At 42.3% G+C, this 13,043-nt stretch overlaps 1 protein-coding gene across 11 annotated transcripts in view; it reads right to left on the reverse strand.

The window, feature by feature from the left end:
* The window catches only part of PIP5K1A (phosphatidylinositol-4-phosphate 5-kinase type 1 alpha), a 36,844-nt gene extending 27,797 nt beyond the window's left edge, over positions 1 to 9,047 (reverse strand). For 4 of the 11 annotated variants that reach the window (XM_082346609.1, XM_082346603.1, XM_082346605.1 and 1 more), the window contains exon 1: positions 8,509 to 9,007. In XM_082346609.1, coding sequence (XP_082202735.1) covers positions 8,509 to 8,590 — 82 coding nt within the window. In that variant the 5' untranslated portion in view covers positions 8,591 to 9,007. Of the gene's footprint in view, positions 1 to 8,508 lie in introns of all 11 variants that reach the window. The other 7 variants (XR_014232514.1, XM_082346608.1, XM_082346601.1 and 4 more) reach the window with 4 other exon arrangements.
* Positions 9,048 to 13,043: the final 3,996 nt, after the last annotated feature.

The following is a 13,043-nucleotide window of genomic DNA, read 5'->3' on the forward strand; positions in this document are numbered from 1 at the left end:
AGATTGGCAAAAAAATTCCAGGTATAAAGCTCCTTGCATGCAGGCTTCTATCCTTTTAAAAAAGACTGTGTATACATTTTACTTGACTGTCTTCCACTTGTGACAGCAATTTGGTAATATCTAGCAAAAAGCCTTAAAAACAAATATGTACCATTTGTCCCACAAGTGGGAATTTATCCTAAGGAAATAATTAGTCAAGTGGACAAAGACATATATACAAAGATATTTATTGTAGCACTGTACATAATAACTATAATTGGGTAGATATAATGGGAAAGGATCTAAATGAACAATATAGGTGACGTAAGTTGTAGTGCAGTCATAAAATGGACTAGTATACAACCATTATTTTTATGTGTAGGATAAAATCCATTATTTTTATGGATAGGATGTCACAATAAATTGTTGAATGGAAAAAGGTAAAAAATTACATAATGCAATATTTTTCTAAAACACTTACCTATAAAGTCACATGTATTTATACACATAGAAAAGGTCCAAAAGATTATATACCAGAATGTTAAAATATGACTATACTGGATAGTGGGATTAAGTTGATATTGTAAGTTTAAGTTTCTATTTTTCCTTATCTATATAAATTTTCTGTAACAAATAATTAGATAATTTAACAATTAAAGGAAAGAGATACACACGGATGGCTTTATTATCTTTCTCTGTTTTATAACCATTTTTCCCAGTAAACTAGTGCTCAACAGTCCCACACATACAGACCACCATCAATCCCCTCCCCACACATTAACTCAAGCTCATTACAACATATTATGCTGCTGCAGAGATAGAGGAAAAATGTGAAAAGATGTCTAGAAACCTGCTGACAACTCCAAGCTACAAATAAGCATGACTCCTATACACTCCCTCCCATTCTTTATTATTACTTTGAGATGCCTATACAACCTGAAACAAACCTGTATCAGCACATATAAGAGGTTCCCTCTGAAGAATTTACCTTTCATATCCGTCAGAATATCAATTTTCTCCTATAAAACAGGTATACCTAATTTCAGCAGATCTCCTGGATACTTGAAAAATAAAGATCTAGCCTCAAAATTATCAAAATTAGCTGAGAAATCTTTAATGTTACTAAAATAATTTCACAACAGCTGAACTAGCCAAGTCAAGTGCCTAAGTGGAAACAACCCAATCAATTCCTGCTAAAATACAAATTTGAATCATCATACCATGTCACAGAAAATTTTTCTGAGTAACTCTGTACTGGTCTCAAGGAAGCACTCCATTTTGGTCCTTGGCCCCACCCTAAATTGTGTTTGTGATGAAAAAGGTAACCGAAGGCCTTAAAAGAGGAGATAATTGAAACAAAGATATTTTCAGACACTAAATAGCTCCAAAATATGAGTTGTTGTTCCCCTCCCCCCCCCCACCCCCGCTCTCAGTGTGTGGAACAAAACAGAGTTGGCCTTAATACCAGAGCCTCTCCCAGTGCTTTCAGAGCAGAAGCATTTCCGTCGGAGATGAGATGACATCATCTACCAGATGAGAAACTAAGAGGCAGTCTGTGACTGACTTCAATGTTTGAAGTACTCATATAATTTTGGGAGGCTAGAAGTTGGCCAGATGTGCATTCCTCAGACGAGTTTTGCCTGAACAGGTCATAGAGAAGCAATTCCAGAGACCTACCAACACTACTACAAAAATGTGTCAATAATTCTTATATAAAGCAGAAAGAGACAAGCAGACTTTTTGGAAGCAAAATGCTAATTCTTAGAGGGTCTCCTGGTTGATAATATTGAGAGCCAGAGATTTCAAAAGGAAAAAAAAAAAAAGCAAAAGCAAAAACCTGCACAAAATACAAGTCATCAGCCCAGCTGTTTGCTGGACTATCTCAAACAAGTTCTCTGGTCCTCTTTAACTTGAAATACTGAATTTTAATTATACCACTGCATGTAGGAGGCATAATATGATATCCAAATGAAAATACTCACAAATATGTCTGAAGTGTCAGCCTACCTAATGAGAAGTACTGCTGAGCACACAGCTCTAAGAGATAGTGTTAAAAGGAAAAAAAGAAAAGGCACTATTACTATGCCCTCAATAAGAACTAAACCAAGCCAATTAAGAAAACCAAGCCACATCTTAGAGAAGAGCTAAATTTTATTTCCTAGCAGGTGTCAATTTTTCCTAAGGATCTTCTAGAAAAAATGAGAAAGGCAAGGATGCCTTAGAAACAAAAGCTCAAAAGCAGTTTGATCTACCAGTCCTGGGGTCAGCTGAGAGCCAACCTGGCTCAGCTAAGAGCCAACTAAGTAAGTAGCAAGGAATGAGCCGCAAATTTACTAAGACCCATCTTGACAACATACAGATTTTATGCAAAGTCTTTGCCACTATTAACAATGTCTTTGAATCTCACTTTCCTAATTTGGAAAATGAGAGGGTTAAATTAAAATATCTCTACATTTCACTCTAGTGATAATTTTTTTTTTTTCATTTATTTATCTTTGGCTGCATTGGGTCTTCGTTGCTGCGTGCAGGCTTTCTCTAGTTGTGGTGAGCGGGGGCTGCTCTTCATTGTGGTGCGTGGGCTTCGCATTGCAGTGCTTGTTGCAGAGCACGGGCTCTAGGTGCACAGGCTTCAGTAGTTGTGGCACACAGGCTCAGTAGTTGGGGCTCGCGGGCTCTAGAGCGCAGGCTCAGTAGTTGTGGCACATGGGCTTAGTTGCTCCATGGCACATGGGATCTTCCCAGACCAGGGCTAGAACCCATGTCCCCTGCATTGGCAGGCGGATTCTTAACCACTGCGCCACCAGGGAAGCCCTAGTGATAAATTTTTGCTTCTAGTTCTATAAGCCAAATTTCACGGTTCGCAGGCCTCAAATATGTATCTCTTAGCAGCAAAATTTTGGTTGAAATTTGTGAAAAAAATCTGAGTCCTTCTTTAAAAGACCTGAGTCTCCTGGATAAGCCAACCCACAGCCAAGAAGCAGTTGAGATTTCTGGCAGATCACCACCTCCCAATTCTATTTCCAAACCTGGTTCTAACTATCTTGAAAAAAAGCAGTGGATATTGCTGGCTTAGAATGTACATATTTGAGCCGAGAAAGTAAGTTAAATGATATCATAATGAGCATAAATTACCTCAACAATGCACTTCAATCACCTCCCAGACACTAATGCAAGAAACTAAGAGATATGGCCAAGTTACTTCTCTGCCATCCCTTTTATACAGGTTCTTGTCAATGACAACTTGGAGTTTACCAGGGATGTTTACCTACACTGTGCACAGAAAAGCTAATATACTCTAAGCTATTTATATATCCCTAAAATAAAAAAAAAAAACCTCTTCCCATTCTCTTCCTGTAACTTCCCTTTGCCCACTCCCCATCAACATTACTGATCCTTTGGGATAGTGCTTACTCTTGGTTAACTCCATATTGCTCAGTTTAGTACACAAGGCAAATAATAAGATATATGGAACTCCCTACAAGGAATCTGCCCTTCTCTCTTTTTACCAGTCTTCTTCAGACTCCAACAATAAGGTGACTTTTTGGGAATCAGATATTTAAAAATTAATACATATTGTATCAGCCATTATAAACAAACAGACTAATTTCACAGGAGGCGAAAGAAAAATGATCAATAACAAAGTTTAAAAAGATGGAGGAGTTGAGGGAAAAAAGTTCACGTCAAACAAAAAAACAGTAAAAGAAACAACAGAAGCTCATAGAAGATATGAATGAAACAGAACCAACACATATGTAGAAACTAAACAATGTTCTCTTTTGATAGGAAAGGGTGGAGAAGTGAAGCGCAACAGGGGAAATGAACTAGGAAGGGGTTTCCTCTAGGAAACACCATCAGTCCAAACACTCTCTCTCTGAGACTGAATGATGGGCTGGGGTTTGGAACACAGAGAAACAGAGATTCTCTCTGCCGAGCTATCAGAAACAGCATACTTCCTGAAGCATACTTGTATCCTTGATCAAGAGGATACACCCAGTAAAAAGAAGAGAGAAGAAACTGACAACTGTGGTCTTTTTGCTTTCTTCATGTCAAGTAAGAATATCCCAAAATTCTAGGAAAGAAAATATCCAGCTTAAAGGACAAAATACTCCCCCACACTTTCCTTCTCCCCAGTTCTGAATGTGGCCTGGTGTTATCGCTGTTGTTCACTTCACAGGCTATAGTTTCCATTATTTATTATCAAAGAAAAATAGACTGATAAAATATTTAACAGCTAGTAGCTAGCACATATTTAAGCAAAGTTATTAATCAGAACAGTTTTATATCAAACCAGAACAGCACACAGAAATTATCAAACAAAACATAATATGTATTTTGATATTCAAAGCTAACTTATAAGTACACATAACCAATTAATATCAGATATTGGATACCTAATAAGTCTATATAATTATACTTGACAGTGGGCTTGAGCAGCCATGGCAGAAATAAATGGATAATTAAAAACAATGACATTCTAATGTCAGTTTTGCAGCAGAATCTACCAAGGGGACAAAAGAAAAAAGGAGGGGGTCGGTGGGTGTAAACCCTCTGCGGAGAAAGCAAAAAGAAAAATCTCTCCCTACTTAGAAAATACCAATCAAAACGAAACCTGGTGATATTCCGCCTACATGGCATTCTGTTCTATCTTTACATTTCCAAATTTCAGTTTCTCACTCCAATAAAGTGGCGTAAGTTGCTTTATTTTTCACTAGTATGGAAGAATTGAAGGGAAAGAGATCAGTCTACAAATGGCCTACACTGTACCAAAGAACACAGACAAAAAACCCCTACCATTTGGAGTTATCAGATTACAGCATACATTTACTGGTGGAGCTCTGCTGGGAAGAACAAAGCCACCAGAATCACGGACTGATAAGACTGGCTCTACTACAAAAGTTCCAAGCAAAAATCTTCTCTCCTGTGTCTTCCAGGATCTCCCTCAGTAGTTAAGGGAAAGTCAGAAAAGGAGCTGTAAAAGTTACCTCCAAATCATTTGTGCTCATGATAAAACCATTTGGTGATGTGTGACAATTTCAGAAATGTTCTGGTCTGAAGCAAAAGGAGCTATAGGTTCATGATCTTCTAAGGTTTCAAGTGCTTTTTCTTAGGGGAGTCACACATGATTTTATCACACAGCTCTTATTTCAGGGGAGCAAAGGACACCTCAACGCTCTAACTTTACTTTTTAACTCCTCCACTAACTTCAAATCAAGTCTCCAAAACAAAAACTCTTGACTCCCTTCCTGGTGGTAAAAAGGGGACTCAGTGGCTGAATTTCAAACTCTTGACGGACTAGTCAAACTGCAGACAGGGGGCTCTCTTACACTGGTGTGACAAATGGTCACACTGTCAACAGCACCTTATCAGGGCTGATTTTATTTTTTAAGTGGTGCCACTGTCCAAATAATGAGGATAGGAGGTAAAGGAAGAGAAGGAATACATTTCCTTTAACACATGAAACAGCTGACAGCAAACTGCATCACCTTTTCTTAACCAAAGTTTAAGAACAAGCACATGATAATGGCTGCTGTAAACTGATATTCATTTATAATTGCCTCCCTCCCACAAATCCAAACATGGTAATTACTCCACTGGGAAAAGATCTCTCAGACATCTCTCAAATATCTCTCAGAGTGAATGCTTTGCTCTACCTTCTGTATTTCACTCGTCAGCAGCTTAAAAGACCAGCTCTCGCTTAATGGTGAAATAATAGAGACAGAGGTTTAATACTGGCAGGGAACAACTGTCCTAAATTACCTGCCCTTCCTAATTTGAATGCCAAAAGATTTTGAGCCTCCAAAGGTTATGAGTGACTTATCTAAAACATCAATTTGTCCCTGAATCCTGACATTCTTATTCTGTATCCACTTTCAACACTGCCAGAGAATCTTGCCTTTAGGATTTCAGTTTCACCAATATTTGAGTTCAGCTAAACACCTAAGTACAGTAACTTGGTTTTAGGATGATTAAAACACAAACACACACAGTCCTACCTTGAATTTCTACAAAGCTAGCCTTTAACAATTTAGGAAATCATAAACCATTGTTTATTCCTGCCAATGTCTTAATTCCCCTGGTACCATCCCGACAGAGCACCACTCCCCTCCAATCACAAATAAAACACATTCTCAGTAGCCTTTTTTGCATCAGAATCAAACATCTTATCCTCTTCAAAAACATATCCTTGAAATGAAATATTCTATTAAATTAAATTCAGTAAGCCAAAACCTAAGTGAGCATGCAGATACACCAAAAAGTCAACACTGCATATCCACACACGATAATCCCATGTTTTCAGAAATATTTATGAGAATTTTTCTTAATTTCTTAATCCATTTCAGTATTTGCCAAAGAAGCAGAAAAGGAGGGTGTTAAGAAACAAAAGTAAAAAAAGGAATCTAAGCTATTTATTTTTAGTCATTTTTATATCTTGACTTCACATATGAACACAGTAGAGCCAAGGAGCTGTAAAGTCCACTAAAATCTAATATTTGATTTTCTGGTGAAAACACAATAGCAAAAAACACTTATTCAATCTGAATTACATCCTGCTAGTCCTCGGATCTGGCAGGAAATATAAAAACATACAAAAATATCAAATAGTGACATCTAAAATAGATAGTAGGACTTCCCTGGTGGCGCAGTGATTAAGAATCCGCCTGACAATGCAGGGGACACGGGTTCGAGCCCTGGTCCGGGAAGATCCCACGTGCCGCGGAGCAACTAAGCCCGTGCGCCACAACTACTGAGCCTGCGCTCTAGAGCCCGCGACCCACAACTACTGAAGCCTGTGCGCCTAGAGATCGTGCTCCGCAACAAGAGAAGCCACCGCAATGAGAAGCCCGCGCATTGCCAACGAAGAGTAGCCCCCGCTCGCCGTAACTAGAGAAAGCCCGCGCGCAGCAACAAAGACCCAAGGCAGCCGAAAATAAAAAATAAATTAATTAAAAAAAAAAAAAAGATCAACCTGGTTTCTAATCCCTGATTTGATAGTTAAGTCTGTTTAATGACTGTACACAACAATTCTTCTTTCAGCAGTGGGGGAGGGGGAGAAGAGGCTTTAAATTGAGGAGCTACTGTATTAAAAACACTGTCATTTTAACTTTATTCTTCTTCACATTTAGAATGCAACATGAGTTGTTCTGGCCTACTAATCCTTTATAGGAAAGGTAAAAATCACCTCTCAAGAAATTAAAAATAGATGTACATAAATAAAACTGCAGTTTGGAAAAAGATATTTGTGACCAAATATTTGCTCATCTGAACTGGAATATTAAAGGTGGAACCCTCTATTTAGTCAACTCAAAATGGGAAGGATGCAATCCCAGGCCTAAGGAAATGTCAATGTCTCAGGTAAAGCATCCATCATCTGGCAGCCTCTCCTGTTCACAGTGTAGAGGCAACAGTCACTGTGGAACCCCAGACATTTCTGATGGAAGCTCTAGAACAGTTTCTGACTCAAACTACCCCCCCTACCCCCCCCCCCACACAAACCCCAACACCACACATTTTCCCTCCTACACACAATCTGTTGCTTTTCTCGTGGGCTCCTCAGCCCTCCCTCAATCTTCAATAGTTTCTAACCACTTTGAGCTATATTCCCTGGCTCCCTTCTCCAAGTGCCAATGTCGTGCCTAATCATTCCTCCAGTCCATCTCCTATTATGCAATATTCGCCACAGCACTGAGAGCCACCCCCACCCCATCCTTCTCAGGCCTAATTCCCAGCATCACCTCCCTCAACCTTTACTGCAATTCGAGACGCCATCGTTCCGCCTTCTCTATCTGTTTTCAGGGTCTTTTAGCCCTGATTTTCCACATTCCTCAGGTTTTCTTCAAAACCTCCCATTCCTTCCCAAAGTTGGGCAGTCTAGAGATGGGAGTCTCCAAAGGAGAATGTTTGATAAAATGTGTACGTGTATCTGTGCGAGCGCACGCGTGTTTGCGGGCGGGGGGCACGAAGTGAGAAGGAATGACGCATTAGGGGAAGGCTCTGACGAAAAAGACGGCTCCAATAACTCCCACCCCCAACAAAATCCACAATTCCCTAACTCCCCAGCAATGGAAAGCGTCCCATAACGCTTCCATACCTTTTAAGTCCCATGCCTTCTCTTCCACAGTTTCATCCGATTAATCCCGCAATCAACTTGGTTTCTACCTGCCTCTCACACTACGTAATTCCTCCCTACTTATGAAGCCTCCATTTACTCTACTCCCTTCGGTTCCCTTTCTGTTGCCTTCCTACCCCCACCGTCAATCTCCATCCCTTCCTAACCCTACTCCTTCAAAGCCCTCAACCCGGTCTCCTCGAAGCCAGCCAATGTTCCTGACAGCTTCCCTTTTCTCAGTCAAATCCATCCGTTCCTCACACTCCCCCCGCCAGCTCAGAAAGCTAGGAAAGCCTAGTCCTCTGTCCTCCTTACCGGCAACGACTCGGACATCCCCAACTACAGGTGCCCTTCCTGGGTCTCGCTCTTCCTCCCATCGCACAGCTGTCAACAGCCCCCAGCCCACGCTCCGCCCTGATTACCTGAAGACGAGGTGCAGGGAGGGACCCCGGAATCCGCGGATGAAAACCCGACCGCCGACGACCCAGAAGAGGCCGACGCCATCTTGGCAGCCCCCTCCCCCTCAGCGGCCTCGCTCCCTTTCAATCCTCTTCCTCTTCTCCGAGTCGAATCTTCCCCACGTCTCTTCACAGAACCCGCGTTCTGCGGGCCACCTCCCCGCCCCCTCTCTCAGATACGTCGCGCCGGCTCCGGGACCAACTCAGGGCCGCACCATTCGGCGGGCATGGGGGAGAACTCTTGTCTCGCACCCTCTCCGCAACTTTAACCGCTTTCCGCGGGAGCTACTTTCCCCTTTCACAACAGAGGAAGCTCAAGCCAGCTGCCGGGACCCCGCGTCCGGACCAAACCACACCTAAAAGAACAGGGTGGGGAGTGAGAAGTCCCAGCGGAGCGAATGCCCCCTCCCCCTCCTCCCTAGCCACAGCCTGTTTATCGCCCAACCCCACCGCTCCACTCCCGGTGGCCAAGGCAATCCAGGCATCGCGCATGCGCCCAACCTTCTCCACGGCCTATCCCATCCAATGGGGGAGGAGGGAGGTCCCCAGAGAAATCAAGCCAATCAGGAGGCTGCTCCTGATCACATGACGCGGGTCCCTCGCGCCCTAACAAATCCAAGGGTCGAAGACGGCGCGCCCCTGTCTACGGTGCCTCGGTGAGTAAATCTACGTTCGACTCTTTGACGGGACTAGGTTGCGAAGTCTGAGCAGGGGATCAGAGTACGCGGGGCTGACCCTTTCAGTTCACAGCCCAGGAAGAACTCCCGATAGAAGCGCCGGTGTCAAGTCAAAGACGTTAAACAGTCGAATATCACAAAACATCACATTCCACCAAGTATTCTTCCGGCTTTACTGCCTTGTTTACCATTTAGTTTAACATGCGTGCATGTCTTGCCTTCCTCTGAATGACATTCGAAACAGATCTACACTTTGCCTCAAACGCAATACTGGGCACAGTGATTGAGTTGAGTAAATATTTGATAAATGAACGAATAACGCCCATTTATTTGATAAATGGACAGGAATAAAGACCTGTCCAAAAGGGCCACGGAAGGCGATCAGAAACCTAACACAATCTTCCTGTGATCCAAGCCCTTAGCCTCTCTCAGTTACCTATGCTCCAAAGGGCATGGAGACTCAGAGAAATTCCCCATTCTAGTCTAGTCTTCGTACTAACCCCGCTCAATTTTAACAAAATACCCTGGAGATTATGAACCCTGATGGGGATATGAAGACCTGACTCTCTCTGAACAGACTGTAAGCTGCTAGAGAGCAAGGACTGTGTTTCACCCTTGTATCTCCAGCTCCTCCCATGACGTAAGTCTGTACATAGTAGGGGCTCAATAATTATTCGTGGAATGAATAAATGAAGAGGAATGGAGGGAAAATCCTAGGTATTGCAGCCCCCAACATGGGCCTGGTTATCCTCTATCCGGATGTCTTCTGGGTCTTCGAGAGGGAACATAGGACCTGAACGTCCAGAAAATATCTCCAAGCATTTACCTCTGCCTTCTACCCCCTGCCTCATCAAGATCTAAAATAATTGTTTCCCTGCTGCCACCTGCTGGGTTATTCATCTTCCTTTAGGTCCTGAAGGTAGCCAAACTTCAAATGCTTGGATTACCACTTATAGCATAGCAGTGGGATTGTGTAACATTGAAGTATTTTATGATTCTGATTTTAAAATTGGAAATAGACCAATAAAACCCTGACTTACCAAGGCGGTAAGTCAACAGGGGAATCTTCTCCCTCGGATTTGATCTATGAATTAGATTTCAGCCCTCCTGAAAGAAGAGACCCCTGTTTTGTAGCTTCTTAGGCGTTTTTGTTTCTCCTTTACATACCAGAAAATAGCTACTGTTACTCCTACCACCTTGTATTATGTCAGTCTGTTTGCTTGTTCGTCTCCCTCATAAGACTGTGAACATTTCAGGGCAAAGATTACATCTTATCCATTTTTATATCTCAGACATCTAGAATAGTGCCTGGCACAGAGCAGGTGCCTAGTACATGCTCCTGAATATATGAATAGATGAAGGCAAAATTCAAAAACTGGGGCTAGGGGTGTTTTCCATATTTTCCCCAAAACCTTGTCTTTGCCTCCACTCCCAGTCAATCCCTGGGGTGGCCTCTGAGTCATAGAGCCACTCTTCCCCAGTAACATTCCTGGCATAGCAGTACTGGGGTGACGTGGCAGGGTGTGGAAGCAGGGGCAGAACAGCACACATTGGCTTGGTGTCCCCAAGGAAATGCAAAAGGGAGTTCACCAATATATCCTTTAGAAAGGGGGGTGGCAATCTGCTGATCTCAAAATAGAGCCACACATACAGACTTGAAGAAAATAGTGTATACACAGACACACACAAACACACACAGCCTTACTAAAGTGACCTTCGTGTCTTAGGACAGTTCCTAACGTCAAAATGGAGTGGCTAGGTCAACATAGAGGCAAAATAAGAGGATGGGTATCTTATTCACTCAATTAGTCATTATTTCATTCATTCATTGAATTAGCATTATTTAGCCTCAACTACATCCTAGGCACTATGGGAATTCCTGGTATACACAGATGAAGATAAAGTCCCTGGCCTCAAAAAGATCACAGATTAATGAGAAAGACAGACACAGAAATGATTAGAATAAAACATAATAGGTGCCATCACAGAGTATGCACAAATGCTGTGTTTTGAAAACCATATTTTCAGAATAAAAAATGGGAAGAGGGCTTCCCTGGTGGCGCAGTGGTTAAGAATCCACCTGCCAATGCAGGGGACACGGGTTCGATCCCTGGTCCGGGAAGATCCCACATGCCGCGGAGCAACTAAACTCGTGCGCCACAACTACTGAGCCTGTGCTCTAGAGCCCGTGAGCCACAACTACTGAGCCCGCGTGCCGCAACTATTGAAGCCCACGTGCCTAGAGCCCGTGCTCCACAACGAGAGAAGCCACCGCAATGAGAAGCCTGTGCACTGCAACAATGAGTAGCCCCTGCTCGCTGCAACTAGAGAAAGCCCGCGTGCAGCAACGAAAACCCAACAGAGCCAAAAATAAATAAATAAAATAAATTTATAAAAAAAAAATGGGAAGAGAAGTTGATACACTTTTTTTAAATTAATTTTTATTGGAGTATATTTGCTTTACAATGTTGTGTTAGTTTCTGCTGTACAGCAAAGTGAATCGGTTATACACATACATACATCCACTCTTTTTTAGATTTCCTTCCCATTTAGGTCACCACAGAGCATTGAGTAGAGTTCCCTGTGCTATACATAGGTTCTCATTAGTTATCTATTTTATGTATAGTAGTGTATATATGTCAATCCCAGTCTCCCAATTCATCCCACCTCTCTCCTTCCCTCCTTGGTAACCATAAGTTTGTTTGCTACATCTGTAACTTTATTTCTGCTTTGCAAATAAGTTCAGCTGTACCATTTTTCTAGATTCCACATATAAGTGATATACCATATTTGTCTTTCTTTTTTTGACTTACTTCACTCTGTATGACAATCTCTAGGTCCATGCATGTCGCTGTGAATGGCATTATTTTGATACATTCTTTTTTTTAATATTTATTTATTTATATTTTATTTGGCTGCCTCAGGTCTTAGTTGCGGTACACAGGATCTTCGTTGCCGCGTGTGGGCTCTTAGTTGCGGCATGTGGGATCTAGTTCCCTGACCAGGGATCGAACCCTGGGCCCACTGCATTGGGAGTGTGGAGACTTAGCCACTGGACCACCAGGGAAGTCCTGATACATTCTTGATAATACCACAAACTATTTGAGATTGGAACTATTCCCGAGGATTTAGGAGGCATGATCACAAGGGTTATAGGAGCTGTGACTGGGAAGAGAGAAATGGGTGTTGAGAAGACTCCACTGTCCTATAGAATTGGAATTTTGCCAGATAGACAAGAAAGGAAAGAGATTTTAAGGACAAGGAAAAGCATGGAGGCACGACAGTGAATTGGTGTCAGGGAAATGATGCTAGAATAGGATGATGTGGCAGGAGTCGAGGCTATGAAAGGCAGGGAGAGGCTAAATTATGAAGGACCTTGAGTGCCATGTGAATAATTATCACCTAGGGACTTCGCTGGTGGCGCAGTGGTTAAGACTCCACGCTCCCAATGCAGGGGGCCCAGGTTTGATCCCTGGTCAGGGAACTAGATCCCACATGCATGCCGCAACTAAGAGTTCACATGCCGCAACTAAGAGTTCACATGCCGCAACTAGGAGCCGGCAAGCTGCAACTAAGGAGGCTGCCTGACACAACTAAGACCCAGAGCAACCAGATAAATACAAAAAAATTAATAATTATCACCTACTAAACATCTATGTGCTTACTAAATACTGTGCTAAGCAGTTTACAAGGATTACATTTCTTAATCTTCTCAACCACCTTAAAGGGTAGGTATTATTATTAGTCCCACTTTACAGATGAGAAAACTGAAATTCAGCGGGGTAAAGCAACTTGTCCAAAGTCACACAGCTAGAAGACCTT

The sequence above is a fragment of the Balaenoptera borealis genome, assembly GCF_965194805.1.
Source record: "Balaenoptera borealis genome assembly, chromosome: 1".
In the NCBI taxonomy this organism is placed as follows: domain Eukaryota; kingdom Metazoa; phylum Chordata; class Mammalia; order Artiodactyla; family Balaenopteridae; genus Balaenoptera; species Balaenoptera borealis.